The following is a 24,799-nucleotide window of genomic DNA, read 5'->3' on the forward strand; positions in this document are numbered from 1 at the left end:
TGGTCTCACGGTGGTAGACACCGGCAGTGTGCGAGAGCATGAGCCCGGGGACAGATGACGAATGTCGTACGATAGATGTAATTCGCGGACATTACGGACAGATCGTAGAGGGAATGAGCAGCAGAAGGTGCCAGTTGAGTGAGCAACATCTGTGAAGGCAGCCGGCCCCAGTTGATTGCCTTTACTGGTCTGTCGCTTGACAGGGAATTGACCAGGGACCCGCTCGCCTCCCTTCGAACCAAGGCACTGGCCATTCTCATCGAGGGTCACGCCGAGAATGGCACAGAGTGGACTAGTCGTGTGGGAGCCTCTTGAGATCGGCAGCCTCCTGAACTTGTGGGGAATTAGAAGGGTATTCGTGTGGTGATTTCTAGCTGATGCCTCCCCACCCAACACTTACCGTGCCTTGGGCGGTTAACACCTTACTGCGGCTTTATATCCCCCGATCGCAACGTGTAATTGATGCCCATAAAAGCCTCTCATCGTGAAAGGAAAATGAGGCAAGAACGCCCTCATCACACACCATCAATGGGCTCGTTTCCGCGGCTTATTCGGGTGAACATCGCTCAGCTTGTAATTTTTTGACCGAGTTGGAGGTGCAAATCGCTGGGTGATATCTGCGGCGTCCCCAACAAGAGAAGAAGCGTCCGGCCCAGATATACCGAAGTGCCGAACTGATGCGGAGTGACAGTTGTTAGGGAGAAATGTGCTGAAATTGCGTCGATTGTGATGAAGCCCAGCGCTAGGCACACCTTAACCGGTATGGTTACTCCGTTTTTACTTCGGTTCCACTCTCCAGGGTCGGATTTTCACCCGGCTCCGACTTTCGGGAAAATTGTGACAGGAACTTGGAAGGCGCCGATTTGACGATCGGGCAGTTTATGAGCTTCTTTCTTTCGGCCATTCATGGTGACGCACAAAACATCAGCATCAACCGTCTGCCCGCTTTTCTTTTGAGCATCAAGTGGCACGACTTTGGAGCGGCATCGACGGAGACGGGTTTGGCGCTTCATCCAACTTGCTTTTTCTCTTGGAAAAAAGGGCTAGAACATCAGCAAGTTCATCCGGAATTGCGGCCAAGCGCAGGCGAAGAGGCTGCGGTATTTTGGGGTTGCCTCTCTCTTTCCGGTGGAGACAGCCGTAGGAACGGAGTACTAGACGTCATCTTTGTGCTTCTTTGGGAAGCAATTGTGCGGATGACTTAAACATGGTCACACGACATTGTTGCCGGACTGGCGCAAATCCCGGGTACACAGTCCAACTATTGCTCCAGTCATAAGCCGGGCACATGGGTGTCGTAACTGTGGGGGTGGCGTCACCGTGAGACGACGAGACGAGCACCTTTGTGCCGTTCCCTCGAGTCAGAGCTTCCACTGAATGTACCAGCTTCTTTCTCTGGATGAGGTACCAGATCACGTCAGATCAAGTCGGGGTTTTGAGTTGTTACAGTTGCAGTAGCAATGACAAGTCCGACCCGGGTAACGTCAGTCACGGTGCCGACGACAGCTAGTACAAGTACCGAGCCGGGAAGCGTTGTACTCCGCCGATGAGGGAATCGTTGAACGAAGCATGATTACGGCACAGCGGACGTTTAATTTTATTCTCTCCATCGATTTGAGACGTATCTAGTTGATTCGAGGAATATCTCATGTACAGTCGTGATCGGTGGTATCTAGTGCATGAAAGAAAATCGCAGTGTTGCATACAGAGACTGAAAGGAAAAGACTCTCCAGATAACGTCACAGCTCGGCTTGTCCCGAAATGAGGCGCATCACAATTCCACATCCGGGTTTCCTCAGTGTAATCTCCGACCGATAAGCCACCCGCACTGCTGTACCCATTCATCCCGAAGCTGCCCCCATTGCTCTCCGCCGAGCTGCGCAAGCTCATCTAATCCCCTGGACCAGGTCTGCACCATGTCGCTCCCGAACATACCACCGTTCTTGTTCACATGCACGGCAACGGCCTGCGACCAAGCCGTAACTTCTGTGTGAAGGCGCTGGATAAGGTCGACCAAGTCGGCGGGTGGTGGCGTAGGTGGACCGAAAAGAGGGAGAAGCTGGAGAGCGTACTGCGCAGCTTGATGCAGATAGGTAAAAGTCTCGCCCGCATGCGGTTGTTGCTTTGATGAAGCCGATACAGATGACGCCGACGTTGCGGGGGTGAGACTGAAGTAGGGCAAGTAGGAGAGAACAGTGGTGACGAATTCAGCCAGGGGTTGTCGCAATCGGGCCCGAGCGAAGGAGTCCCGCGGCTGTTGCAATCCAGAGGCTTGGAGGGAGAGCGGGGTGCCAAATGCTGAGCCAAATCCGAAGGATGACGGAGCGATCGGTTGGAAAGACATGCCAAAGCCACCACCACTAAATGTAGGCGTGGATGAGGAGTACGGATAAGCCGCTTGGACTTTTTGGTATGCCGCACCGAGCGCAGCCGTCACGGCGCCTATGGATGGTCGGGGCATCAACGAGATAACCTTGGGCTTGAGAGATGGATTATCGTTGATGAGTGCATTCAATAAAGGCAGAAGCGATGATTGCGGGACGGATGCTGTACACACGGAATGAGCATGATAGACGGAGGGGTGGATGACAGATGCCAGATCCGACTTACCGAGTAGCACGCCTACATCAACGTCCTCCATCTCATTCTTCACCTCCATGGAACCTGGTATGGCTTGGCGATCGGACTCATTGGGCTTGATCGTATCATCCCCACGCTTGACTCGCTTTCCGCCGGCGATCCTCCTCTGAGTCGAGTCCTGTTCGCGATGTTCGTCATCAGGGTAGTCGTCGGCACCTTCATGTTTCCGTTTGGCAGGCGAGTTCCATCTGGATGGAGATGTGACGTTGTTGGGATGTGGGTGCGAGAAAGTAGATGGGGGAGGCGGGGAAGGGAATTTGTGATGAGTGGAGAACTTGTGTGCGAATGGTGAGGATGGATTTGACCGATGTGAGAATGGGATCTGTACTGTCGCCATTGGGCGCAGAATAAGATACAATATCTGAATAGGATATTATGAATGAAGGTGTTGAATTGGACTGAGTTGAAGAGATGATGGTGGTGGAAGAGAAGAGAGAGACGAGGTCGAGGAGAGGGCCGCGTTATCCGACAGTGAACGGTTATGGCACACAGCGGATTCACCACCGGAATTAATTAATTTCCTTTTTAAGTAACGGGTGCATTTAACCACGTGTTATTGCGGTCCGTGCATTCCTCTTTTGCACTTGGACGGCGTTCAGTTGACGTTCCTCTCTCCTCCTTCCTCTCTACTCTCTCCTCTCTCCTCTCCCTCTGTATATCAAGGTAAGCACATTCATTTCAACTTCATTCTTATTTAATTACTCTGATGAACAAAATGACAATACGAATCGCTACTCGGGAAGCCACGGCTTGTGACGTTTCTATCATATACCCAAATTTCTGATTTTTTTTGTCCACCGCGAATTCACCACTCGACAACTCACAATTCCCTCCAGATCAAATACCCATATATTCGCGCATATAATGTGAGTTCATTTGTTCTTGTTTCGCCTTCACACTTTCTCTTTGCCGTTGGAGAGATGATCAACATAGAAGTCAAGCACAGAGTTTTGCGAAAGGCAGAACATTGACGATGATTACCATGCTAATACTGACCATTCGGCCTTCCTCATGTATGTCATCCCTGTGATAGCGATACTGACGTTCTACAGTGCATCATTACCCGTCTTGCTCCACACGCTCGGCGTCGTGTACCAAGTAGAGCCGATTAGGCTCTCGCCTTCTCTGCCGATGAATCCACCGCCTCTATCTGCATATGCCTCATCCCAGGCGGAGTTCGCACTTCCACCCCTCCAGCTCGCCCAGCACACCTCTCGCCCCTCTAGCGTTCTTCGCCCGCCGTTGCAGGTCCCCACCCCCCATCACCACCATCACCATCATATCATACATCGGCATCCGGGTATAGATCAGGGTTCGATGGATGCTGCCAACCCTCCGACTGAGTACGTCTATGCATTGCGCTGTTTCTCAGACCGCTCATGCCCTTCTCACCCAGCTACGTATCAGAACCAGACCGGAGTGACCGCTATTTTCCTCGCATGTACTCGACTCATGACATGGTCGAGGTCATTGGCGACACGCGTGCCAGTACGAGTGGAGATAATTGGGGAAAGAAGCTAGACAACGCCAACCGGTATATGCGGAAGAAGCGATCGGTAATAGCTGGTGTCTATTCCGCTGACGTCCAAGTACGCTTCGCACCTTGTCCTATGGATGACTGCTGACGTGAAGCCAGGGTGAGGAACGTGCACGAAAACGAATCAAGCTCCTCCTTCCTTCTCGCTCTCCCAGTCCAGCAACACTGGAGCCACCAGGATTCGAAGAATTCCACTCTCCCCCAACATCTCCGCACCTGCCACCAACCGACCTTGATCCGGCTCCCTCTCTGTCCTCCTTCCTTGCTTCACCCGGCATACGCCATTCGTTCGATCCTTCGATGCTCAACAACTTGAGCGAGATGACGCGCGACCTCATCGAGAGCGAAGGAGAGGGCACTCGATCTCTCGGTCGATTATTCTGGCTGTTGTCCGAAAAAGCAAGTCATAGGGACCTGGACGCGCCTTCGAATGTAGACGGCGAAATCGATGCGGACTCTCCCAACGGAATGGATGGAATAAAAGAAGAGCCCCATACACCTGCTGTACTCCAGTTTACCAACGGTATAGGTTTCGGGCGCAATGGGCGCTCGCCTTCCATGGCAATGGATGGCGGTCCTGCACTTCCGATGGCGTACCAAGAACTCTTCGTTACACCCGGCGGGGTTACCCTCCCCGACCGACGGGACCTTGGCGAGGCCGAGACCTACTTCCCCAGTGCCGCGCACCAGGTCACCGCTGTCAATCAGTGGCTGACCCAAATCCGTGGTGTATACGATGACCTGCGGGAGTACACGAGACAGTTGGATAGGGTGCATGTTGGGATCGCGATAGCGCAGATGGGGAGGAAGAGAGTTTGGGCGGCGGTGAGGACAGAAGTGGCGAGAGAGCTGGACATCTCCCTACCAAGGGATAGCGGCGAGCAGGCCGTCGGTGTTGATGTGGATAAATCATGAGGTAAGCTCGACGATTGTTTTGATAGTTAACTTAACATGGATTGTATACTATGTCTGTACAACAACGCAAATGTTCAATTCTATCATTGTACCCGTCTACCGTGTTTGCGCCCAAGTGAGGAATGCGTTGTGTAATTCAGCTTTACTCAATGAACGGCGAAGGACACACTGCCTTCTTCAACGCAGTCTCGACAGGGCTAAGGGACGACTGCGCCTCAGTCCCCAACTGTCACCTCTATCCCTTGATCAACTCTTGTCTGCACTTTCTTAGGGCTTGAAGGCTTGCTGGACATGTCAGTCGGAGTTGAGGAGACAACTGCGCAGCCGATGAGGTGCAAGAGGGTATAATCCCGGTGACAACGTTGGTCGATGACTGGCGTACACGTTGTTCGATGTACGCAATGACAACTACGACACCCATCGGCAGCCTGCGCGAGAGAAGAGGAACTCGATCTATAGAACGAGGCACAATGGACGGTTGTTGGGATTCATAACAACAACTGCCAGTCGACACCCTAAAACAACAGTATCTCTTCAACACACCTTTACAGTCCTGCAATGTCTACCCAGAACGTCCTCTTCATCGGTGCCTCCCGTGGGTGCGGCTTCTATGCTGCCCTTCCAGTGCTCAAGTCGGGAGGCCGCGCAACGTTCCTCCTCCGCAACCCCGATACATTCACATCCAACCCCGAGTTCCAGGCGCTCACTCCCGAGCAGAAGGATAACGCAGTATTGGTGAAAGGAGACGCGTACGTCAGAGAGGACGTTGCTCGCGCTGTGGACAGAGCTGGGGAAGGGATGAATACGGTGGTGTTCAGTCTTGGTGTCCGACCCAGTGCGTCTTCATTTCGCGATATCCTCTCGTAGCTCAGCTCAGATGGTGTATAGCATCCTTCCCCAAGATCACCTGGTCTCGTGGATTTATCCTCGACCCACCCCACCCCTGCGCCCGCGCTATCACCATCCTTCTCTCGGTGCTGCAGGACCTAAACAGGACCGGCTTGAGACTCGTGATCATTTCCAGCATGGGTTTGGGAGGGAAGTACATAGAATTGCCCTTCCTGCTCCGGGGCTGGCTGTATGGCTGGCTGTTAGAGGACGCGCATATTGATAAGGGTGAGCATCTCTGTTCTCGCATCTGAACACAGTTCTCATCACTGCTCATGGCAGAGGCATACGAGTACATCTCTCTTCGGAGCTCGAAGCACCCTACACCCACCCACGTCCCAGAGCAGGAGTCCATCCCCACCGATGCTGCCTCTCTACGCTCAGACTGGCTCGACGAGCTGGTCATCGTCCGCCCCGCGCTTCTAACAGATGGGAAGGAATATCCTGGAAAAGTACGGACTGCGCCAGTTGTGAAAGGCGCGTATTACCTGTCGAGGAGAGATGTAGGTGCTTTCATCGCCAGGGAGTGCCTCAAGGGGGAGAACAAATGGGTGGGAGAGAATGGTGTTGTGCTTGCCTATTAGAAGATAAGATCACAAGGTTTGCTGCCTTGTACCAGAAGATATCAATATTATTCAGTAATTTGGAGCTGACCAATGCATTGTGTAATAATTACGATACGGCGAATAAAAACACAGCCCTGCTTCAAATGTTTGGAAAATTATCTACTACGCCCGTTGTTCATCTTGACCGCTAACCTTTCACCCGTCCAAGTGTACCTGTCCATGAGGTTGAGAAGACTGATGCGCAGCCAATAAGAGCGGCGATGGTGTAAGGACGATGACAACTTTGGGCGGTGGACGACAGCAGACGCCGTGGCACACTCGCGATGGGGGATGGGTAGCGACGAGCCATTTATCGGCGTATATAACGAGGCACGGCCCATGAGTTGAACAACACAGTTAACACCCCGTCAACAACTTCATCTCCCAATGTCAACACAGAACGTCCTCTTCATCGGTGCCTCCCGTGGTTGCGGCTTCTATGCCGCCCTTCCTGTTCTCAAGGCTGGCAGGCGTGCAACATTCCTCCTCAGAAATCCCGACACTCTCACCTCCAACCCCGAGTTCCAAGCGCTCACTCCCGAGCAGCAGCAGAATGCAATCCTCGTAAAGGGAGATGCATATGTCCGAGATGACATTGTTCGTGCTGTGGACAGAGCTGGCGAGGGGATGGACACCGTCGTGTTCAGTCTCGGTGTGCGGCCTTGTACGTCTTCCTCCCCTACGCATTTTAGCACCATATCTCACGGGCAGGACAGCTGCATGGCCCAAGATTACCTGGTCTCGTGGAATAATTCTTGATCCCTCTCAGCCCTGCGCCCGTGCTATTGCCATCCTTCTCTCCGTGCTGCAGGATCTGAACCGACCCGGGTTGAGGCTTGTTATCATATCCACCATGGGTCTTGGAGAAAAATACAAGGAATTGCCATTCCTACTGAGGGGTTTGTTCTACGGTTGGCTGCTCAAGGATGCACACATCGACAAGGGTATGTACCTCTTCAGCTTTCCGTCTTGCGTCCAGTTCTGATGAGATGACTACTCCCAGAGGCACTTGAGTACCTATCCCTTCGTAGCTCCAAGTATCCTACTCCCGCGCACACACCACCGGAGGTCGCAATCCCATCCTCGGCCGCCTCCCTGCGCTCAGACTGGCTGGACGAGCTCGTCATCGTACGTCCCGCGCTGTACACGGACGGGAATGAGGTGCCAGAGAAAGTGCGCGCTGCACCGGTTGTGAAAGGCTCATATACAATCTCGAGGAAGGACGTGGGTGGCTTCATCGCCAGGGAGTGCTTGAAGGGAGAGAACAAGTGGATTGGAGAGAACGGCGTCGTGCTGGCCTACTAGATCAGGCGCTCTGCATTGCAATGGACTGCACACTCGCTCAAGTTTGAAAACTGTGTCTCGTGCGTCTCTCGCTCGTTGTCAGTATAACCTACTTTGGATAAATGTACAGTTATCCAATCCACAGACCGCCGAGGCCCGAATTCTCTCGGCGTGGGCGGTGTAAGAGATACAGCCAATCAACAATGATTGCCAGAATAGTCGACCGAGGAACTGAGTGCCATCGCGCTCACTCTCGATCAGGTCGCATAAATGGCGTAGGCTGAAGGAAGGAGGAGCGTGAGGGGTCGTTTAATGGATGTTGTGAGAAAGTGAAAGTCTTCGAATCTTAAGTCAGAGGCAAAGCACAGGCTTGATTAATTTTCAAGTCTCCATCCACATCAGCGTGTAAGACTACAAGATACTAATGGAATGCCTCTGGTAGTCTGCGTCATGGACATTGACTACCCCGCATAATCGCTTCGGCGTAAATATATTGCCATTTTGCAATTTATTGCACCAATTATCTATCTCCGATTCTACTCACACGCGTTTCGCCAACCACCTCTGCTGTCAGGAGTTGAATGTATGCCGGGAAGTAGTGGTCGTTACGATTGGTTCTGATGCAACATTCAGAGAGGAGCTGTCTGAGTAACGGAGCAGTACACGTACAGGCCGAGCCGATCAGTGAAGTGTATCGCTCGTGACAGATCCAGCTGGATAACTCGATAGAGCCATGAATGCGTCACACATTTGCTTTGTGAAGGGTGAAGAAAGGGGCCTGGCTACCTCAGTCATGATAATAATAAACGGCAGTGCCTATTAATATGCACGATGGACCTTGAAGCCCGAGTATGTGCAAGTCCACGGAATCGGCTGGGCGTGGCTGGACGTTCGGCGTTTCCCCGACACTTGGCATCAGACTCGTCAGGTCAACTCTATCAAAAGAGTCTCCTTTTGCTTCAAGCGCTTGTTATTCTTGTCGTTTCGTGTACGTGTGCCAAGATTAGCCGGGCGATAGCCCGTCATTCATGACTCGCCCATGCGCCCTTCAAGGCTGTCCTTCGCGCCACGTGACTGATCAAGGCTGTCCCTTCCCCAGCTTCTCTGCGATAATGGCGGAGGGGCAGTCGCTAAAGCGTTCATCGTCTCACCGTACATTGACCGGTTGTGACGGGTCTTAGATGATGAAAGTCTCCTTTAGCAGGTGATCACACGGTGAAATCGGGCGCCCCTGTTGATGTGCCAAAGTCAAACCACGATGATGGACGTGGAGCGGGACAGCCCATCATGGAGATGAGCGACACAATACACACTCGGAGCTTGCTTGCGCGCTTACTGTGCGATAAATCTCAGCTTCTAGACTTTCTGGTAGGCAGTGAACATACCCGGGGCCCCTGTCGAGGGTGGACAAAGAAAGGTATAAAAACCCCAGCATCCGAGGTTGCAAGGGAGACACCACAAACAGGATTCTCCCTCTCACATCATGGCCACCGACTCCAAGATCCTCACTCCCAACCCCGGAGCGTCGTTCCACACCGGCTCGGTGATCGCATTCACTTACAACCTGGTGTACGACTCCGGTCTCTATTTCACTCCTACGGTTGATATACTGCTCCAAAAGAAAGGGAACGACTTCGCTGTTGAGGTGAGCTGCCTTTCAGACGCACTGCCGAGAGGAAACATGCTTACCTGCCTGGTTAGATTGCCAATGCCATTACGCCTGACAAGAGCAACTTTGAGAACGGTGTCCTGAGCTACCCGATCAATCTTGCCTCTTTTGTCAATGCGGATTTCGTGGCTGGAGAATACAGTACGCCCTCTTTTGGTCTAGTCATGTCCAGAGGAATAACGAATGAACAGGGCTGATCACCATTCAGCACAACACTCAGTCGATCGCCGTCCATGATGGGCACCTGCAGACGCGCCAGGTGACGGGCGATCAAGAGTTGAGGCTGACCTACAATTTGGGACCAGGACCGGTGCAGCCGGGTGGACCGATCTCACTGGAGCCTGGCCCCGTTATCATCCAGCAGGATGGATCGAGCTGAAAGCTCATTGTGGATATGAACAAGATACTGTAGGAGTAACGATGCGGGTGTATGCGGCTGAATGGCTTGAATTGCGAATGTGATATGCGTTTAGTGATGCGAAGGACGAGGCGCCGCGAGTGGAGGGACAAATTTGGGCTTGATGTCGTTCTACCGGAAAACGAACTAAGGGAGGGAAATTCCTATCAAATCGTGAGGCGACTGTGCTCGATCCAGCGTTGGGCAACGAACGGGGTTTGTGCGGACGTGTCTCCTGGGGAGAGTGTGTGGGGGAGAAGACGGCCATCAAGCTCAAGCGACAGATTGGGGGTCAACGGGTTGCCAGCGCAGAGGAGACATGAGCCGCTGGAAGATGAGTAGCAAATCCGGTGCCCTACAATAGAGCGCTGTGAGAGCAGCGACCAGAGTGGATGCAATCAAAGAGGGTGAAGACTGAGCAGAGGTATTGAGAAGACGCCAACATATAACGGAGTCCTTCTTTCTTTTGAAAGTAGCATTGGAGGAAGCAATGTCGGGATGAAGTATACATATTTGTTATCCTTTTCAGTGAGTCACACAGCGTGTAATGTGGCTGTTTGATTGGAAGAAGAGAAAAGGCGACATTCCCTTGCAGTGAAGCATAGCCGCTGGGCAGTGACATGGGCGCCTGTGATGAATATTTGCACAGAGGGTATTCAATTCAAAACTGTCCTCTTCACCACCATCTCTTCGTCGTCATTCGCTTATCGATACACCGATAATATTTGGACAACAACGACCAACTAGAGAGAGAGAGAGATATCAGACAGGAGGTAATCAAAGCGATACCCATAGCCGCTGTGCGCCTTCCGGGTACCGCCCGACATTGACCACCTGCTCCGGATTACCCTCAGTTTCACCCCTTGTGACCACTTCGGTTCGTCATCCTTTTCATCCCTCATAAATACCCCTCACATCGTATAATCAACACGCTAGACCTCCTTCGCCGCCCTCAGACGAACATTTCACACCCATATACGCTGCATACAAATAACACTTAACCCGGCGCTGATGCCGCCTAAAGCCATGCTTCCCGCCAACATCCCATCATCCGCGGCGTGCCCCACGAGTCTCAAGCCCATCGCGCCCTTTGTTCAGAGAGCCGCCGAGGTCAAGACTGCCGATCCTGTAGTTGCATACTGGTGTCCGTGTTATTGACTCGACGGACGGAAACGGCGCTGATGTGATACAGGTTTGTACAACGCTGCCCGGCTGGGCTTGCCTCTTGCGAAATCGCACGACGCAGAAGCCAAGCACTACATCGACCTGATTGTCAAGTATCTTGAATCGGTGCGTGATTTATATTGTACAGCCTGACACGCCTATCTGACGATCACACAGAGTAAAAGTGCACTGGCAGGAGAGAAAGCTATCAGCGATACGGATGTTGCGTGTGAGAGGATCGGGCAGTTCGCGGAGCATATATTTGGCAGTGCAGATAACGAGGATCGCACAGGTGCCGCTACAAAGTACGTCTCATCATTCCTGATTCTGTCGCATATATCTCACACGACTTCAATGACAGGCTGACGGCAAAGAAATTCCTTGCTGCTGCTAATTTCATGCAACTCCTCGCCATCTTCGATCGAGAGCGTGACGTGGTGCGTACCTCTACACTTCTTCCGGTTCTCCTCATACACGTCGCTCACTGTCCTTCCTAGGCTGAGAAGATCAAGTACGCCAAGTGGAAGGCGTCTGATATCGCGAAAGCGCTGCGTGAGGGTCGTGTCCCGCTGGCTGGTCCAGCAGGAGGCGACAACTCGCCAATATCCGAACACCCTTTCTCAGGTGCTGCCGGTTTCCCGGATACCGCCGCTGATGGACAGACGCCGTTCACATCAGGCAACATCTCCCCTCCAAGAGCAGGCACAATCCCGCATACCCCTAGTGCGTGGAGCACAGTCGCCACCCCAGGGCCGGATTATACAGACGAGAGGAGGCGAGAAGGCACGCACTGGCCCCAGGAAAGCCCGACTCCTGCTTCGGGCCAGGGCGTTCGAGCCACTAGCACTGGTCACGCAGGAGACAAGGGAGATGACGAGGGAGGGGAGAGTGATGGCGGGTATTGGAGCACAGTGTCTACTCCGGGGACGGCGTTTGTGGACGGCAAGCACTTCTTTGCACAGCAGCAACGCCCACTGCCACCACCTTCTCCGCCCACACAGCCGTCGCGCATCTCAAGCGCGCCTGGTTCATCCAGCTATGGCACGCAGCCGCCTACCAATCCCAATGTTCGTCGCGTTCGCTTCACAGAGAGCACTGCTGGTGGCTCAGAGGACCTCAACGACCCGGCGCCTATGTCCCCCATCGACGAACGCCAAGAGACGCCTGGCATGCCGGACCTTCGGACGCCAACTGTCACACCCAACATTGCCAGCGTACCTCCGCGCTTGTCGCCGCCTAAGCCGGTGAATATCCTTCCCACCCCACGGGACAAGTTAGAAACACTGCCCTCCGTTTTCGATGATGAACCAAGCCCTCCTTTGAAGGAGACCCAGCCACGTCGGAGCAGTAGTAATTCACCTCCTCGGAACGGACTCCCCTTACGACCCTCGATCACAACAGGTGTACCGCCGCCGACCGTATCGATTGACACGCCCGCGTCAAGCAGAGAGAGTTCATGCATTATTCCATCCACCATTCCGATGGCTCAGCATGAGCGCCGACCTTCACAGGACAGGCAGGATAGAGGTCCGCCAACCATTGATACCAACGTACATCACATTCGTGGGCGGAGCAACTCCGGCTCTACTCCGGTTGGTCCACCGTCGGGGTGGACACCTGTGAGCAGGAAGGACAATGGAAGTGCCTCGATTGTCCAGGGCCAAGGCCTAGAGAGAAGGTCCAGCGTCACGAATGGCCGAACACCAATCACCCCGGAGAACGGTCCTGCGATGGCAACACCAACTGGCACACGTGATTCACGAAATAGCCTGCTTCGACGTGGTGGACCCCCCACAGTTGCTCTTACTTCTGCAAGAGAACGGCGTGGGAGTGGCAGTTCGAGCGAGCCGATCGACAGGTCCTTCCTTGCTCCCCCTTCCGCCACGCTTTCCCGTCCCAGCCAGAGCTTGCAGAATTCGCCGTCTCGTGGCGCTCAGTTTCCTCTTCCAGACAGCAGCACCAGCTCGCGCAACCCATCCCCCGACATGGGTCATCAGTACAAACCTCTGCCCGGCCATGCCCCGGCTGCCAAAGGCACACCGATTACCCCCTCCGCGCCAGTCTGGAACGGTACATCTGTTTCGGGGCGCCCCTCTTCTCTCCTTCCTTCAGCACCTGCCTTGGCGCCTTCTGCTCCAGTACCTCCGCCAGTGCCAGACTTCTACGCGATGAGCCAGGCAAAGAAACACGCGTCCTACGCCATCTCCGCACTCAGTTTCGAGGACGTTGCCACAGCCAAGAAGGAACTCCTCGAAGCACTCTCCTTCCTCGGTGGTCCGTAATCATGCCATATAATAACGACTTCACGTTCTCCTGCTACCCTATGCGTCTGTAACACGCGCGTTGTGCTTTTCCCTGTTCAGCCTTCTTCAAGATTTGCAACAGTAATGATTTCTCCGGGCATTTTGAACGCCACAACTGGGCACTCAGCTTTTTCTCCCCTTCCTGCAATAATTCTAGATACGCTATCATGTACGACCAACTCACAAAGTCCAATCCTCGGACCACTGTATAACTGATGTTTGCTCCCCATATCGGGACCAATATGCGGAATGCACTTGTCAATACTAATGAACGTGATACATTGCCAGTGAAGAAACACTATCCAGTCCTTGTGTTGGAGCATAAGGCTCCAGCTCTGGGCATTGTCCGTGATAAAGAAAACAAAGGATCGGGCAGATCAGTGGCAAGTGGAGGCACTGTCCAAGTAGAGCACATTCTGTGGAGTTCCGCTAGGTGTCGTCAGCGTCACAGTGAAATCGGCTAACGGGCTGGGCGGGGCGGTCGGCACCAGATCCCAACCAAGCGGGTTCATCCCGTTGTACACGCCCCGCACCAGAGTGAGCAGGCCCGCGTTGGACGGGCTGCCAAAAGCGAAGTATTGGAGCACTTGTCCGGAATCATCCGAATAGTAGCAGTCTTCCAGGCTGAGAACGTTGCCGGAGCCCAAAGTCACGCACTGACCCGTACCGATCTCCTTCAAATGTCCTGCATGCACAATTAGTTCAGTCCATACCAGGTCAGAGTCACATGATGTATACCATAATGCAAGGTGGGGCTCTGCTCGTATCCCATGAGTGTCGAGTTGCACGTTTGGAACTCGAACACGGGGGCGATGCCTGTTCCGCATGCTGCATCCTTAACGCTGACAGTCAGCTCTTGCTGGGTGTTGAGGGTGGTACGATAACCGCCGAGCGGTGCAGTGGCATGCGTGCTGTAATCCAGCGCACCAGATGCGTATGCTCAAGAAAGCATGAGCCGAGGATCTATGAAGTGAAGCGAACTGTGCTCACGTTCGCAGGTGACAGTGCCAACGATCAGAGGAGCGGCGTAGGAGCCGATGACCAGAGAAAGGGCTGAAATGAGGGTGGGGAAAGCGAGCATGGCTTTGAGCTTGTTTGACGGTGTATAGACAGGATTCTCGTGTAAATTGATGCTCCAACTAGACCGTGTATAGAGCCTTTATATATGGCCTTGCGCGTTTCGAGCAGTTTGTGCCGGCTGAAGACGGGGAAGGCAGCGTCATATTTTTTCTCCTAAGTTCGCGGCAAGCACAGCCAGCATAGAGTCTTCCAGAACCATGTCAGGACATACCCGAGCCCCCAGGTCAGGAAATCAAGATGTCTACTCCAAAATTATATAGTGCGCAGAGTCCGATGAGAAGTTGCGAAGGTGAGCATGCCGCATGTTTTACGTAACAAAGAGCCATCCTCGGGGTCGTTGCTGTCAAGTCCTGGATTTCGGCAACCAAAGCCCCATACATGTTACTGATCAAGACCGAAGTATGCGGCAGAGTTATTCTCGCTCTTTCCAAAGTCACTTGTTCCGCCCGTAGCGATGGTTTGGAGGGTTGGAAGAGGAGAGGCAGAACGTCGGTCCGGGAGGACTGGCAAAAGGAGCAAGACGGATGAGATCGGTGACCGATGAGTATAAATTACGCACAAACCCTAACATTCGTTATGGAAGTTCATCAGATGTAAAAGAAGTGCAGGAGAAATGTTTGTACAGAAAGCGATGCAGGGGACGCGGGTGTTCACAAGCCTGCAGAGGTTCTGATACGCAAGCTTAACGAGATATGTCATTGTGAGTATTTAGTGTTTGATGACCATGCATCCTTGTCAATTTACGTGTCTTGCACGGCCTGATAGCAATCTGATCAAAAAGAAATACTTGTCAAATTAAAGCACATCGAATAAGTACCTTTTTTTTCCTCATTACAATATTGTGCCTTTGAATTAATTGCTTTCAGGGGCAATTGTAGGACCCTTTATATTTGGACCTCGTTTGGTGTCGCAAGGAATCGGGTTCTTCGCATCGCCTTTGATCGCACTGCCTCGCCGCAAATGCAAATGTCCTCCCGCCCAAGTGCTGACCATCTCCGTCAAGGCTTGACATCCTACGCTCGACGATGGAATGCAACTGACTACCCCTTGCTCTGCTCTTCGTCCAATCTGTAATTGTACCGATTGTCTTTGGCAACATGCCTTCGGCTCTGGAAGTGCCAGGCGGCATGTGGATAGACGACTCAAGCTCCTGGGTGGACTACGAGCCGCCATCAGCCTGGGGCATTGCAACGGACCCCGGTCGGGACTTGTATGATAACACGTATCACTTTTCAGTGCCTTCAAGTAGCTTGAACGCCAATGCGACCGTAGTATTCACATTTCCAAGTACGTCGCCAAGTCCACGTAGGCATTCATGAGCAATGCTGACTTGCTTTCCAGAGCCGGGGTAAGCCTGCAAAGACTGAAAGGCGAGCCAGTACTTAATCGCTTCGGTAGGACGGGCTTCGAGTGGTATGGGGTCAAGACCAGTCAGGGTGGAATTCTTGGCCTGTGTGTGGACTGTCACTATTACAAAGGGATAACGACGGATTATATTGTGGTCGACACCTTGGCATTATCGGAGTTAAGCAGCAATACCTCCGTATTGCTCTACTCGGCGAACGGCTTGTCCAACGACATTCACAATGTTTCAATCTGCAATTTGATGGATCCACGCTCTGGGTCATTTGGTCAAATCACAGTTGACAGCTTCGTTGTACAAGGTATAGTTGGCCATCAAGCACGCAGCAATGATTGAACCATCACTCTAGGAGACGGCGTTGTACAGTCGAATACACAGTCTTTGTCAATACCAATGGTCAGCACAACTGTTATTGGTCTCCTTGGGATTCCGACATCTGCAGCTTTGCCCCCTGGATTGCCCTTCTCAGGTTCTGCTCCTGTCGCCTCCTCAGGCTCGTCAGGCGGGACACTTAGCAAAAATCAAATTGCTGGCATCGTGGTGGGTGCCGTAATCACGTTGGCACTCGTTGTTCTCGTCATTTCCCTGTGCGTAAGAAGTCGCACAAAAGTCCCCCCTGGTGTAGAATATGCCGCGCCTTTACCCCCATCTGGTGTATCACCGGGGCCTGATGGAAAGCGTTTATGCTTGTTCCATCCGAAAAGAGATCCCAAGGAACCCACACCTTTCATCCTTCCTACTATGGCCCCTGCATCACGATCTCCTTATCTCCGTGAGCTGTGACCTGGAGTACATCTCGAAAACCCACTGATTCCTGAATGTAGATCATTCGGCTCCTGACCGTTATGCGCACTCTGTTAACCCACCATCGGAGCTGCCATCCCCAGCTCAGTCACCGGTGAAGGACGAGGACGGGATACGACGCTGGCCCAGCCTTTCTACATCCTCCGGAGAAGTTCCACCTACAAGAAACCCCACCAACCCGTCTGTATCATCTTTTAGCTCTATTATCTCTTCAATCAGGCTACCAGGGCGAATGAGGTCGACATCTCTCAAACATGTACCCGACAATAAGAACAACATTCGTTTGCAGCCTGCTGTACCTGCTCAACCTCCAAATCCCCATAACATGTTGTTTATTGGGAATGCGTCTCCTGCACCCCGCTCGATCCCCGACGAAACACCTATACCTTCCCTGCCTGTGATCCCCGAAAGAGCAGCTGCGGTTCCTGCGCGTATCCCCCAACGAACGGCACCAACGAACCCACCGCCCTCGGCCGCCACCCATATCCGTCCTTTTCCAGCTCCTATCTCCACTGTACATCAAGGACGAGAAGACATAACGGCATCCCCACCTCCAACTGGGAGAGGTAAGAGTTTCAGGTCGACTCCTTCAAGGTCGGGAAAACGCGCGATTGGACCTCGACCTCTGAGCTCGCCTAATCCCTCTATCCAATCTCGACAACCAAGTGGATAACACATTCATCAACTAGATGAAATGTAAATGTATGATGGGAAATTTGAACGTTGTACCGGAAACCACGATGCCGCCTGTCCACTTACTCGTGCACAAATTATAGATACCACCATCTATTACCATACAAATGTAATCTTATGACAACAGAGAATGTTTGGAATTCTTCAGTAGTGGATAATTAAATGTATCTGATTGAGAAAGAAAACCATAAGAACAAGACAGATCCATCCTCGTTCTGTGATCTAAACGTGCCTTTTCCTGGCCACTAACATCACGTCGCCTTTCGGGTGAATCACACCCAATCCGATTCTAGTAGCATCCAAGACCACATCACCAGGCTTTGCACCAGGGGCCAGGCTGATATCAAGATGTGTGAGCATTAGTACGATGAACACTTTGAGTTCCGTCTGAGCGAAATGTCGTCCCTCGCACATTGAGACCCCGCCACCAAAGTGAGCAGTGAATGCTGGTGAGTTAACCAGCTTTTCTTTTTCCTTGCCGATCGGTGCTTGGTCCGATGAGACGAGGAAGCGAGTGGGTTCAAATGTGTCCGCATTGGGATAGTACTGGCCGTCCGTCTGTGAGCTGCGGCCATTCACGACAAGCTCCTCGCCGATCTGGAAGTTGTACCCACCGAGTGTCGTAGGCTCCACTACGCGGCGTATAGAGAAAGAGGAAGCGGTGTATCGAAGCGTCTCCTGGATCGTGGCAGATAAAAGGGGCAGGTTGGCTTGAGCCACGAAGAAGTCGGGGTTCTTGACGACTGACAGGGTTGGGTTTGCACCCTCCCAAGCAGCCCGCTCTGCGTCAACTTCGGTGTATAGCGGCTTCAGCCCATCCTCATGGAACAGGGTGAGCACGATCGCCCAGTACGCCGCGAGAGGTGCATTTGCCTCCAATGCCCAGAGCAGGGTGAGGGCCAACGCTGGGATCTCATGGTCCACGTTGTGCGTCCGCGCGTGATCCGCCATGTATTCCATGTAATCGCCACCTTTCGCCCCGGTGTTCTCGACGTAGTTTCGCATGTGCTTCATGATCCCGTCCCACGCCTGTTGGCCAGGGATCGTCAACGGCCAGAATACATTGAGCATTCTCAAAGGGAGCGCTTTGTCAAAAGCGACGAAGTCGTCGACGCATCCATCGGCGTCAAAGGTAGGGCCAAAAAACGCGAACGAAGATGCCCGAAAGAGCATTTTGTAAAGAAGATCGCGTGCAGGAACTGGGGAGGACGATGGAAGGTATAACGCAACCTCCTGCGAGGCGTATTTCGCGTACGTGGGTACAATCTTCTTTAAAATCTCGTTGGGAGCCAACAATCTGCCACAGGTATCAGAGGATAACCATGCAGGTGTGTGTGATCATGCACACCTATGCACCGTATCAAAGAACTCCTGCTCGAAGAACGGCGTTCCTTCCAATGTTGACTTCTCCATCCCGAACACCTTGTTGGAAAGATGAATGCGGTACGGGGTAAAGACGAATTGCTGCGCCAAGAGTCAGGACACTATCAAACGATGCATGGAATGTTTACGCACTTTCGACATCTTGTGGATCTGCTTGGCTAGCTGGGGTAGATGCCCGTCAGTCCCCAGCATTGGATGCAGCCGATTCAAGATACCGTAGGATGCGTGACAAAATAGCGATAGAATCCGACAGCTTGTACGCCGAAGACACTCCCATATTTTGCACTGTATCAACGTCGGTCACATACGATTACCCCTGGATACATATTCCTTACGTTGCATTTGCGAAGAACTTGTCGGGATCCCGTGCCATCGCGATTGATGATCCCACCCAAGGGATAATGTAGGGGACCATTGGAGGCGCATCACTTCGTGGACTCAGTCGTACTTTTCGATACCACAGAACGAAGAGGATAGCAAGCAGTAGAGAGGATCCGATGAGCAACAATCTGGCCATCTTGGTTTACTCTTGTGATGGTAGAGGGTAAAGTGCAATGCACTCTTCTATGCACTTCCTGCACATGTTAGATATGAACTGTCAGTGTTAGGTTCCTTGTTTTCCCGGGGGGAAGGGTCCCGAGTTCGCCGCGACAACGTACGTAAACCAGTCACGTCAACGTACGCCAAGTACTAATAGTGAGCCATTGTGGAGCTTATCCCATCTTCCGCTCTGAAACCCATTGAGAAAAGGACGAAATGAGGTCGGTAGGAGAGAGAGATAATATTACGATCAAGTCGGAGGGAAAGGAGCGTAAAGCAGAGGAAATGGAAAGGTGCTCAACACGTGACATAACCGTGGCAAGCATCAAGGTGCATTGCTGGCTTCTTTCAAGTATCCGCTGTTGAGCACGCCAAACGCCAGCAAATCCCTGTCTCTGTGGTTCGATGACGTACCTCCAGCGGAGTGACGTGGCGAGTCATATACATAGTAAGCGAAGCGCCGCCATATATCAGCTCCGAAGAGCAGGAAGGGCATGAGTCTATGTTGACCCACGGTGTTGTATTCATTTGGGGCCGCCCGGAGCGCGGTGAGTCGCAGAGTGACAGTTCCACGAAGCATGAAGGGCGATTGTGAATTGGCTTCCATGTACTTCGAGTTGGAGCCACGGGGTGAGTAGGCTCCGCCGCGGCGCGCCCGGTGCGACGTTATCGTTGGAATGCGCCAAGCAGGGGTGAGGCGCCCCGCCTGGCGGACCGCCATCTGCCCGCAAACTGTGTAAAATCTCGATTAGCCCTATCCCCTATTCAGTCAACCAATAGGGTTGCCTTGGTAGCCTTAAAGCTATTTGGAGCACTCGGACCGGTCCTCTGATTCCGTTGCGCCTTTTCGAGGCAAAAATTTGACGGCGGTCGTTGAGCGGGCCGACGATGCAGAGAAAAGTCGCCTGATACCACCGCTGTTCATTGAGAACATGACCAAGGACGGGTAGATTCAACCGTGCCGGCGGTAAGTTGGGCTCATGGGAAGACCCCACCAACGGGTCCACGTGTTTCGTGATGGTCCGGACAGATTGAGCGGCAAGTCCGTGCCTAAGCATCCCCATCCGGTCGCTGACAACGCTCGTGATGGCGAGTTATTTTATTCTCCACCCGCCAAGTGTGTTCAGCCCCGCGCCGGAGTTGTTTACTATTAGATGCCCGCCAGAGGGGGATAGAATGAGACAAGGACGGACAATCCAGGGCGAGCGTGGCCCCAATCAGCCCTGAGTGGGGTCGCACTTCACAGACAAGTTTTGACGCCGCTCGCCTGCGGACCCGCGGGGTAATATTCTCAAAGTCAAACCATGTCGTTTCCACCGAGCTGGTCTGGTATATAATCCCCCTCCCCGCACTTGCATTTTCTCCTTCGTTGGGCTTGAGCTTCATTCTCCCCCCACCACTTCTTTCCAACTTCTTCCCTATTTTACTCCTTCCTGCACGACCTTCAAGTTCATTCACGATGTCCGCGTCTGAGCATAAAGAGTTGGAGATTGCCGACGAGAAGGGTTCTACCTCGTTCGAAGAGCAGCATGTCCCCGAGACCTCGGAGCCCATAGACGTTGAGTCCGAAAGGAAACTTATCCGCAAGGTGCGTTCTTACAACGGTCGTCGCACGGTAGAAGCTGATGTATATTCTGTAGTTCGATTTCATCATGATTCCCCTTCTCATGTGCATGTACGTATGCGGCTACCTCGACCGCACGAACCTGGTATGACACGTGGCCACATTCCAATGTCTTCTTAGCTCATGACTTTATCAGGGTAATGCTCGTCTGCAAGGACTGCCGCAAGACGTCCTTGGTGGCGATCCCACTGGCCAACTTTTCGCATGGATCAACTCTGGTTTCTACTTGTGAGCTGTCTCTGTGATTGCGAATGGCACTGTCTGACTCTCTCAAGCGCATACGTCTTCGGTCAATTCCCTGGTGTCCTAGGTGCCAAGAAGGCACCTCTGCATCTTTGGCTTGGTGGTGCTGCCTTTGGCTGGGGCTTCGTCTGCGCGATGCAGGCTCTGGCATTCAATTTCGCCTCCCTGTTCATGTGCCGCATCTTCATCGGCATTTTCGAGGCTATGTTCTCCCCCAACATGTGCATCTACTGGACCTACTTCTACACCCGTGAAGAAATTGGAAAGCGCCTTGGTATCTGGTTCTCATGCGCCAACGTCGCTGGTGCTTTTGGTGGCTTGATCGGTCCGTTTTGTTTTCCTTTCGCGTTAATCATTGTCTGAATAGACCTCCAGCGTTCGGTGTCCAAAATATCCATGGCAGCATTCATAACTGGCGCCTCCTGTTTATCATTGAGGGTATCCCAGCTGCCTTCTTCGGTCTTGTCGCCATGAAGGTCCTCCCTAACCGCCCGGAGAAGACCAAGTACCTCAACGACGACGAGCGGAAGCTCGCAATCCTCCGCATGTCCCGTGGTGCGCTCAAGGAAGAAGCAGGATCTCTGAACTGGAAGCATGTTCGCATGGCAGCCCTTGACTGGAAGACGTACGTTGCCGGCACTATCTACTTTGGCGCCAACTGTGCCGCTGCAGCTCTCGGCGCATTCCTGCCCACCATCATCGCTTCTATGGGATACAGTGCCGCACAGGCCCAGCTCCTCACCGTCCCCCCCTATACTGTCGGTGCCGTCGTTCTGATCCTCACCACCTTCGGCTCAGATCATTATCAATCCCGCGGTATCCCGATGATCTTCTCAACGTTTATTGGTGGGACTGGCTACTTGATCATGCTTTGCGTGGAAAGCAACATCCATGTGCGCTACTTTGCCACATTCCTCATCTGCATCTCCACATACACCACCATTGGTCTCTGTATTGCATGGTTTCCGTACAACATGGGCTCAGAAAGTAAGAGAGCAATGGGTAATGCCATGTACCAAGCCATTGGGCAGTGTGGCTCTATTCTTGGTTCAAACATCTACCCCCTGACACAAGGCCCACGCTACCTAACAGGTTTTGGCGTGACCTGTGGCTTTGCTTACCTCTCTACTATCCTCGCTCTCATCCTTACTGTTTACTGCCGCATGGAGAACAAGCGCAGGGACAAGAAGTACGGGTATGCGGACAGGCACGCCGCGGTAGACGTCTCTGAGCTCGCGGATCATGCCCCCATGTTCCGCTACACCCCTTAAAATACGGATGACCACACGATATCATGAGATTTTATTGTAATCTTTGTAACACCTGAGTAGGGTAGTACACGAGTATGTGGACGTCCAAAACGTAATTGAACGAGCATCCATGATACGTGCAACAAATCATACCACTACGTTTACCATACATAATAGATGGGCAAACCTTGTGGGTATAACCCCGGCGATTCATGGGTTTAGTATGGAAGACATTCTGCTTGATAACCCTGTTGACATGACCCAGTACTGTCTTGCTAATTGCGGCGGAGCAAACTGCACATTTGTTGTGAGTGTCCTCAGTCAGGGAGACTCTGAGGCGACTGTACAATATCCTGCAGCTGGATGTTGAACCGCTCGACGGCACGCTGGTTCACAGTACCACTCCCACGCTTCCAGAAGTCGAGACGTAGGCCACTCATCCCAACCCCCATCCCCCCGGGTCCACTGCGACAACTGCATCTGACATATTCGACACATTCAGTCTGTCACATCTGGGCTCCAGCGAGCAAACATGAACGGGTTCCATATCCGACTAAGCTCACAGTCACATACACCTATTTGCTTTTCTTAAATACATCTTTGTACTACCAAGACAGCTTTGCTGACCATGTTTTACAACTTCAGATGACAGTGAGTTTGCCGCCCTTGTAATAACCGGGATGCTTAACATCATCGTCCCATGTTACACGAAAGGTCTGGACAGAAGAGGTCAGTACAAGTTTAGTGATGAGAGCAACAAAAAGAATTGACCTGTTCCCCAGATGTTTTAAGACGGACATCCTCGACAATGCCTTTCTTGCTTGGGTTGTCAGTGAGCTCGACTCTGCTTCCCTTCTGATTTTTCCACTTTTTGAGCAGTTCTCTATACAGACAGGCAAGAGTGAAAACATACCACCGGTTGTTGCCGTCCTATGAGATGATCTGATCCTTCGAAGTCATCGAAGGAAGAGTAAATGTCGTCAATTAGGTCGGCTGTAGAAATGTCCCGTAGGGATAGAGCGTTGGAGCCGTGCTCTCTTTGACTGGGCGGGTCTGGGTGAGCAGTGGCCAATAAAGTGACAAAGAGTGTCGACAACATAAGAACAACCTTGGAGAAAAGCATCTTGGTGTTGATGAGGGCACAAAGTATGGTGGGGAACTTGTGCGGTGAATTGCTGTCTGGTGGAAAAGAATGTGTGATGACCTGCTTGAAGTTTGTTTCCAAGCTTTATATCCTCTCACCTTTGGGCAGGATAGGGTCCTGCACTGGTTGGTGCCTTTACTGGGTCTTATTGAATCTGAGTGCTTTACGAGTAATGGTGATTTGAATCGAGGGCTGCGGTATCATTCAGATGACCTATGCTATGCTACGATGTCAGAAGGACCTACCTAGGAGGAGCACATTGTTTGTGAAACTGCTTAGTGTTGGTCAAACGAAAAGATTCGAACAATGCTGAATGTTTGCATGTGATCAGATAAACTATAATACATATATCTATATATCTGTTCCATACTACATAGGAGGATATATGTTGATGCCCACACAGGTGTCATGCCTATGTAACAAGGGGTAGCAACCGATCACTATAACACCGCTTGGACATCCAATCACCATGTGTTGCTCAGACTCCTGGAAAAAGAAGCACGTTCCGGCTAGGAAAGTTCCCTGCAAATACCCAAAATACCCTGCCATGCCCTATTGCATTTTGGGTCAACACGCAGTGAATATTACTTTGCTCAGGACCCTCGCACTGGACGCGGAAAAGGGTCCTGGTTTCAGCCCGGAGAGTACTTAAAAGTAAGAATTCAGCACTTCAAGTGCGGATTCTGTTCATGGGATGAAATTAAGCACGTCTGAATCCATGCTTATGGACCCTTCTCCACTGCCACCAAGGGTCCTACCGTGGTCCATCGGATTAAATTCACCTCCGGTTCCTCCTTCGACACCACCACCACCACCACCACCCACCACTGCATCTGTCCTCTCACCCTCCTGGCCCTCCTCCCCCCTCCCACACCACCCCTTCTCTGGTACCTGATTCAGCATGCTCCGGCATCTGGTGAGCAAGATATATGCACATGTAAGTGATGTACTCCCTTCGAAAATAACCTACTGACACAAGACCAGGACCGGAGAGAAGGCTTCTGAGCTTAGGAAGGGTGGTGCTAGTGGAAACAATGAGAGAGTGATTGGTTATATCAGACCGGATCAATAAACCTATCAATAATTGTAAAGCACTGAAACCGACGATAAAACTCTTTTTAATAGCACTTTTCATTAATACTGCCCGGGGCTCTTTATCATCCCTAATACAGCACACCTAGTTCTAGTAATCAGGCCCTGAGACGCAGTTCTTGAGCACTGAAATTAAGCACTTTTTGCCGTCCCTGTGTCGTGGAGGGCGGACCGTTGTTGA

The 24,799-nt window shown here is 52.2% G+C and overlaps 11 protein-coding genes across 11 annotated transcripts; 7 read left to right on the forward strand and 4 right to left on the reverse strand.

Annotated features, from left to right (window-relative positions):
* Positions 1-1,589: 1,589 nt before the first annotated feature.
* Positions 1,590-3,025, reverse strand: DACRYDRAFT_22939 (uncharacterized protein). The gene is made up of 2 exons (XM_040773025.1): positions 2,611-3,025; positions 1,590-2,547 (listed from the first exon to the last, which is right to left on the reverse strand). Exons 1-2 carry the CDS (start codon positions 2,975-2,977, stop codon positions 1,796-1,798), a joined length of 1,119 nt encoding a protein of 372 aa, XP_040628090.1. The 5' UTR covers positions 2,978-3,025; the 3' UTR covers positions 1,590-1,795.
* A 450-nt stretch (positions 3,026-3,475) lies between these two features.
* DACRYDRAFT_22940 (uncharacterized protein) lies at positions 3,476-5,155 on the forward strand. Its single transcript, XM_040773026.1, has 4 exons — positions 3,476-3,506; positions 3,693-3,983; positions 4,037-4,229; positions 4,277-5,155. The coding sequence occupies exons 2-4, from the start codon at positions 3,958-3,960 to the stop codon at positions 5,090-5,092; spliced, it is 1,035 nt and encodes a 344-aa protein (XP_040628091.1). The 5' UTR covers positions 3,476-3,506; positions 3,693-3,957; the 3' UTR covers positions 5,093-5,155.
* Positions 5,156-5,650: 495 nt separating this feature from the next.
* Positions 5,651-6,564, forward strand: DACRYDRAFT_108526 (uncharacterized protein; the record flags this gene model as incomplete). Its single annotated transcript, XM_040768671.1, has 3 exons — positions 5,651-5,927; positions 5,981-6,208; positions 6,263-6,564. 3 exons carry the CDS (start codon positions 5,651-5,653, stop codon positions 6,562-6,564), a joined length of 807 nt encoding a protein of 268 aa, XP_040628092.1.
* A 396-nt stretch (positions 6,565-6,960) lies between these two features.
* Positions 6,961-8,005, forward strand: DACRYDRAFT_116982 (uncharacterized protein). Its single transcript, XM_040770296.1, has 3 exons — positions 6,961-7,249; positions 7,302-7,529; positions 7,589-8,005. The coding sequence occupies exons 1-3, from the start codon at positions 6,973-6,975 to the stop codon at positions 7,888-7,890; spliced, it is 807 nt and encodes a 268-aa protein (XP_040628093.1). The 5' UTR covers positions 6,961-6,972; the 3' UTR covers positions 7,891-8,005.
* A 462-nt stretch (positions 8,006-8,467) lies between these two features.
* On the forward strand, positions 8,468-10,015 carry DACRYDRAFT_22943 (uncharacterized protein). The gene is made up of 5 exons (XM_040773027.1): positions 8,468-8,486; positions 8,539-9,204; positions 9,255-9,514; positions 9,571-9,679; positions 9,730-10,015. Exons 3-5 carry the CDS (start codon positions 9,353-9,355, stop codon positions 9,915-9,917), a joined length of 459 nt encoding a protein of 152 aa, XP_040628094.1. The 5' UTR covers positions 8,468-8,486; positions 8,539-9,204; positions 9,255-9,352; the 3' UTR covers positions 9,918-10,015.
* Positions 10,016-10,946: 931 nt separating this feature from the next.
* On the forward strand, positions 10,947-13,381 carry DACRYDRAFT_16502 (DUF605-domain-containing protein; the record flags this gene model as incomplete). The annotated part of the gene is made up of 5 exons (XM_040771201.1): positions 10,947-11,079; positions 11,128-11,225; positions 11,277-11,404; positions 11,461-11,536; positions 11,597-13,381. 5 exons carry the CDS (start codon positions 10,947-10,949, stop codon positions 13,379-13,381), a joined length of 2,220 nt encoding a protein of 739 aa, XP_040628095.1.
* A 253-nt stretch (positions 13,382-13,634) lies between these two features.
* Positions 13,635-14,651, reverse strand: DACRYDRAFT_22945 (uncharacterized protein). The gene is made up of 3 exons (XM_040773028.1): positions 14,393-14,651; positions 14,141-14,341; positions 13,635-14,087 (listed from the first exon to the last, which is right to left on the reverse strand). Exons 1-3 carry the CDS (start codon positions 14,481-14,483, stop codon positions 13,780-13,782), a joined length of 600 nt encoding a protein of 199 aa, XP_040628096.1. The 5' UTR covers positions 14,484-14,651; the 3' UTR covers positions 13,635-13,779.
* An 880-nt stretch (positions 14,652-15,531) lies between these two features.
* Positions 15,532-17,322, forward strand: DACRYDRAFT_116985 (uncharacterized protein; the record flags this gene model as incomplete). Its single annotated transcript, XM_040770297.1, has 5 exons — positions 15,532-15,769; positions 15,824-15,830; positions 15,881-16,146; positions 16,195-16,617; positions 16,670-17,322. The coding sequence occupies exons 1-5, from the start codon at positions 15,580-15,582 to the stop codon at positions 17,320-17,322; spliced, it is 1,539 nt and encodes a 512-aa protein (XP_040628097.1). The 5' UTR covers positions 15,532-15,579.
* A 242-nt stretch (positions 17,323-17,564) lies between these two features.
* On the reverse strand, positions 17,565-19,388 carry DACRYDRAFT_116986 (cytochrome P450; the record flags this gene model as incomplete). Its single annotated transcript, XM_040770298.1, has 5 exons — positions 19,061-19,388; positions 18,941-19,010; positions 18,858-18,887; positions 18,691-18,806; positions 17,565-18,639 (listed from the first exon to the last, which is right to left on the reverse strand). Exons 1-5 carry the CDS (start codon positions 19,240-19,242, stop codon positions 17,565-17,567), a joined length of 1,473 nt encoding a protein of 490 aa, XP_040628098.1. The 5' UTR covers positions 19,243-19,388.
* Positions 19,389-20,917: 1,529 nt separating this feature from the next.
* Positions 20,918-22,403, forward strand: DACRYDRAFT_53284 (MFS general substrate transporter; the record flags this gene model as incomplete). The annotated part of the gene is made up of 4 exons (XM_040775160.1): positions 20,918-20,974; positions 21,026-21,117; positions 21,165-21,457; positions 21,508-22,403. The coding sequence occupies 4 exons, from the start codon at positions 20,918-20,920 to the stop codon at positions 22,401-22,403; spliced, it is 1,338 nt and encodes a 445-aa protein (XP_040628099.1).
* Positions 22,404-22,940: 537 nt separating this feature from the next.
* On the reverse strand, positions 22,941-23,559 carry DACRYDRAFT_95361 (uncharacterized protein). The gene is made up of 3 exons (XM_040777293.1): positions 23,296-23,559; positions 23,154-23,237; positions 22,941-23,098 (listed from the first exon to the last, which is right to left on the reverse strand). The coding sequence occupies exons 1-3, from the start codon at positions 23,503-23,505 to the stop codon at positions 23,024-23,026; spliced, it is 369 nt and encodes a 122-aa protein (XP_040628100.1). The 5' UTR covers positions 23,506-23,559; the 3' UTR covers positions 22,941-23,023.
* Between the last annotated feature and the right edge of the window lie 1,240 nt (positions 23,560-24,799).

The sequence above is a fragment of the Dacryopinax primogenitus genome, assembly GCF_000292625.1.
Source record: "Dacryopinax primogenitus strain DJM-731 SS1 chromosome Unknown DACRYscaffold_11, whole genome shotgun sequence".
In the NCBI taxonomy this organism is placed as follows: domain Eukaryota; kingdom Fungi; phylum Basidiomycota; class Dacrymycetes; order Dacrymycetales; family Dacrymycetaceae; genus Dacryopinax; species Dacryopinax primogenitus.

Coding starts and splice junctions, on each gene's coding strand:
- DACRYDRAFT_22939 (XM_040773025.1), bottom strand. CDS start 2,977: ATGGCGACAGTACAGATCCCATTCTCACATCGGTCAAATCCATCCTCA. Junction 2,548..2,610: donor TGATGTAGGCGTGCTACTCG/GTAAGTCGGATC, acceptor CCGTGTGTACAG/CATCCGTCCCGCAATCATCG.
- DACRYDRAFT_22940 (XM_040773026.1), top strand. CDS start 3,958: ATGGATGCTGCCAACCCTCCGACTGA. Junction 3,984..4,036: donor GCTGCCAACCCTCCGACTGA/GTACGTCTATGC, acceptor CTTCTCACCCAG/CTACGTATCAGAACCAGACC. Junction 4,230..4,276: donor TCTATTCCGCTGACGTCCAA/GTACGCTTCGCA, acceptor ACGTGAAGCCAG/GGTGAGGAACGTGCACGAAA.
- DACRYDRAFT_116982 (XM_040770296.1), top strand. CDS start 6,973: ATGTCAACACAGAACGTCCTCTTCATCGGTGCCTCCCGTGGTTGCGGC. Junction 7,250..7,301: donor CAGTCTCGGTGTGCGGCCTT/GTACGTCTTCCT, acceptor CGGGCAGGACAG/CTGCATGGCCCAAGATTACC. Junction 7,530..7,588: donor GGATGCACACATCGACAAGG/GTATGTACCTCT, acceptor GACTACTCCCAG/AGGCACTTGAGTACCTATCC.
- DACRYDRAFT_22943 (XM_040773027.1), top strand. CDS start 9,353: ATGGCCACCGACTCCAAGATCCTCACTCCCAACCCCGGAGCGTCGTTC. Junction 9,515..9,570: donor GGAACGACTTCGCTGTTGAG/GTGAGCTGCCTT, acceptor CTGCCTGGTTAG/ATTGCCAATGCCATTACGCC. Junction 9,680..9,729: donor TTTCGTGGCTGGAGAATACA/GTACGCCCTCTT, acceptor ACGAATGAACAG/GGCTGATCACCATTCAGCAC.
- DACRYDRAFT_22945 (XM_040773028.1), bottom strand. CDS start 14,483: ATGCTCGCTTTCCCCACCCTCATTTCAGCCCTTTCTCTGGTCATCGGC. Junction 14,342..14,392: donor TGGCACTGTCACCTGCGAAC/GTGAGCACAGTT, acceptor TGCTTTCTTGAG/CATACGCATCTGGTGCGCTG. Junction 14,088..14,140: donor GAGCCCCACCTTGCATTATG/GTATACATCATG, acceptor TTGTGCATGCAG/GACATTTGAAGGAGATCGGT.
- DACRYDRAFT_95361 (XM_040777293.1), bottom strand. CDS start 23,505: ATGCTTTTCTCCAAGGTTGTTCTTATGTTGTCGACACTCTTTGTCACT. Junction 23,238..23,295: donor TAGGACGGCAACAACCGGTG/GTATGTTTTCAC, acceptor TGGAAAAATCAG/AAGGGAAGCAGAGTCGAGCT. Junction 23,099..23,153: donor TTAAAACATCTGGGGAACAG/GTCAATTCTTTT, acceptor TCTTCTGTCCAG/ACCTTTCGTGTAACATGGGA.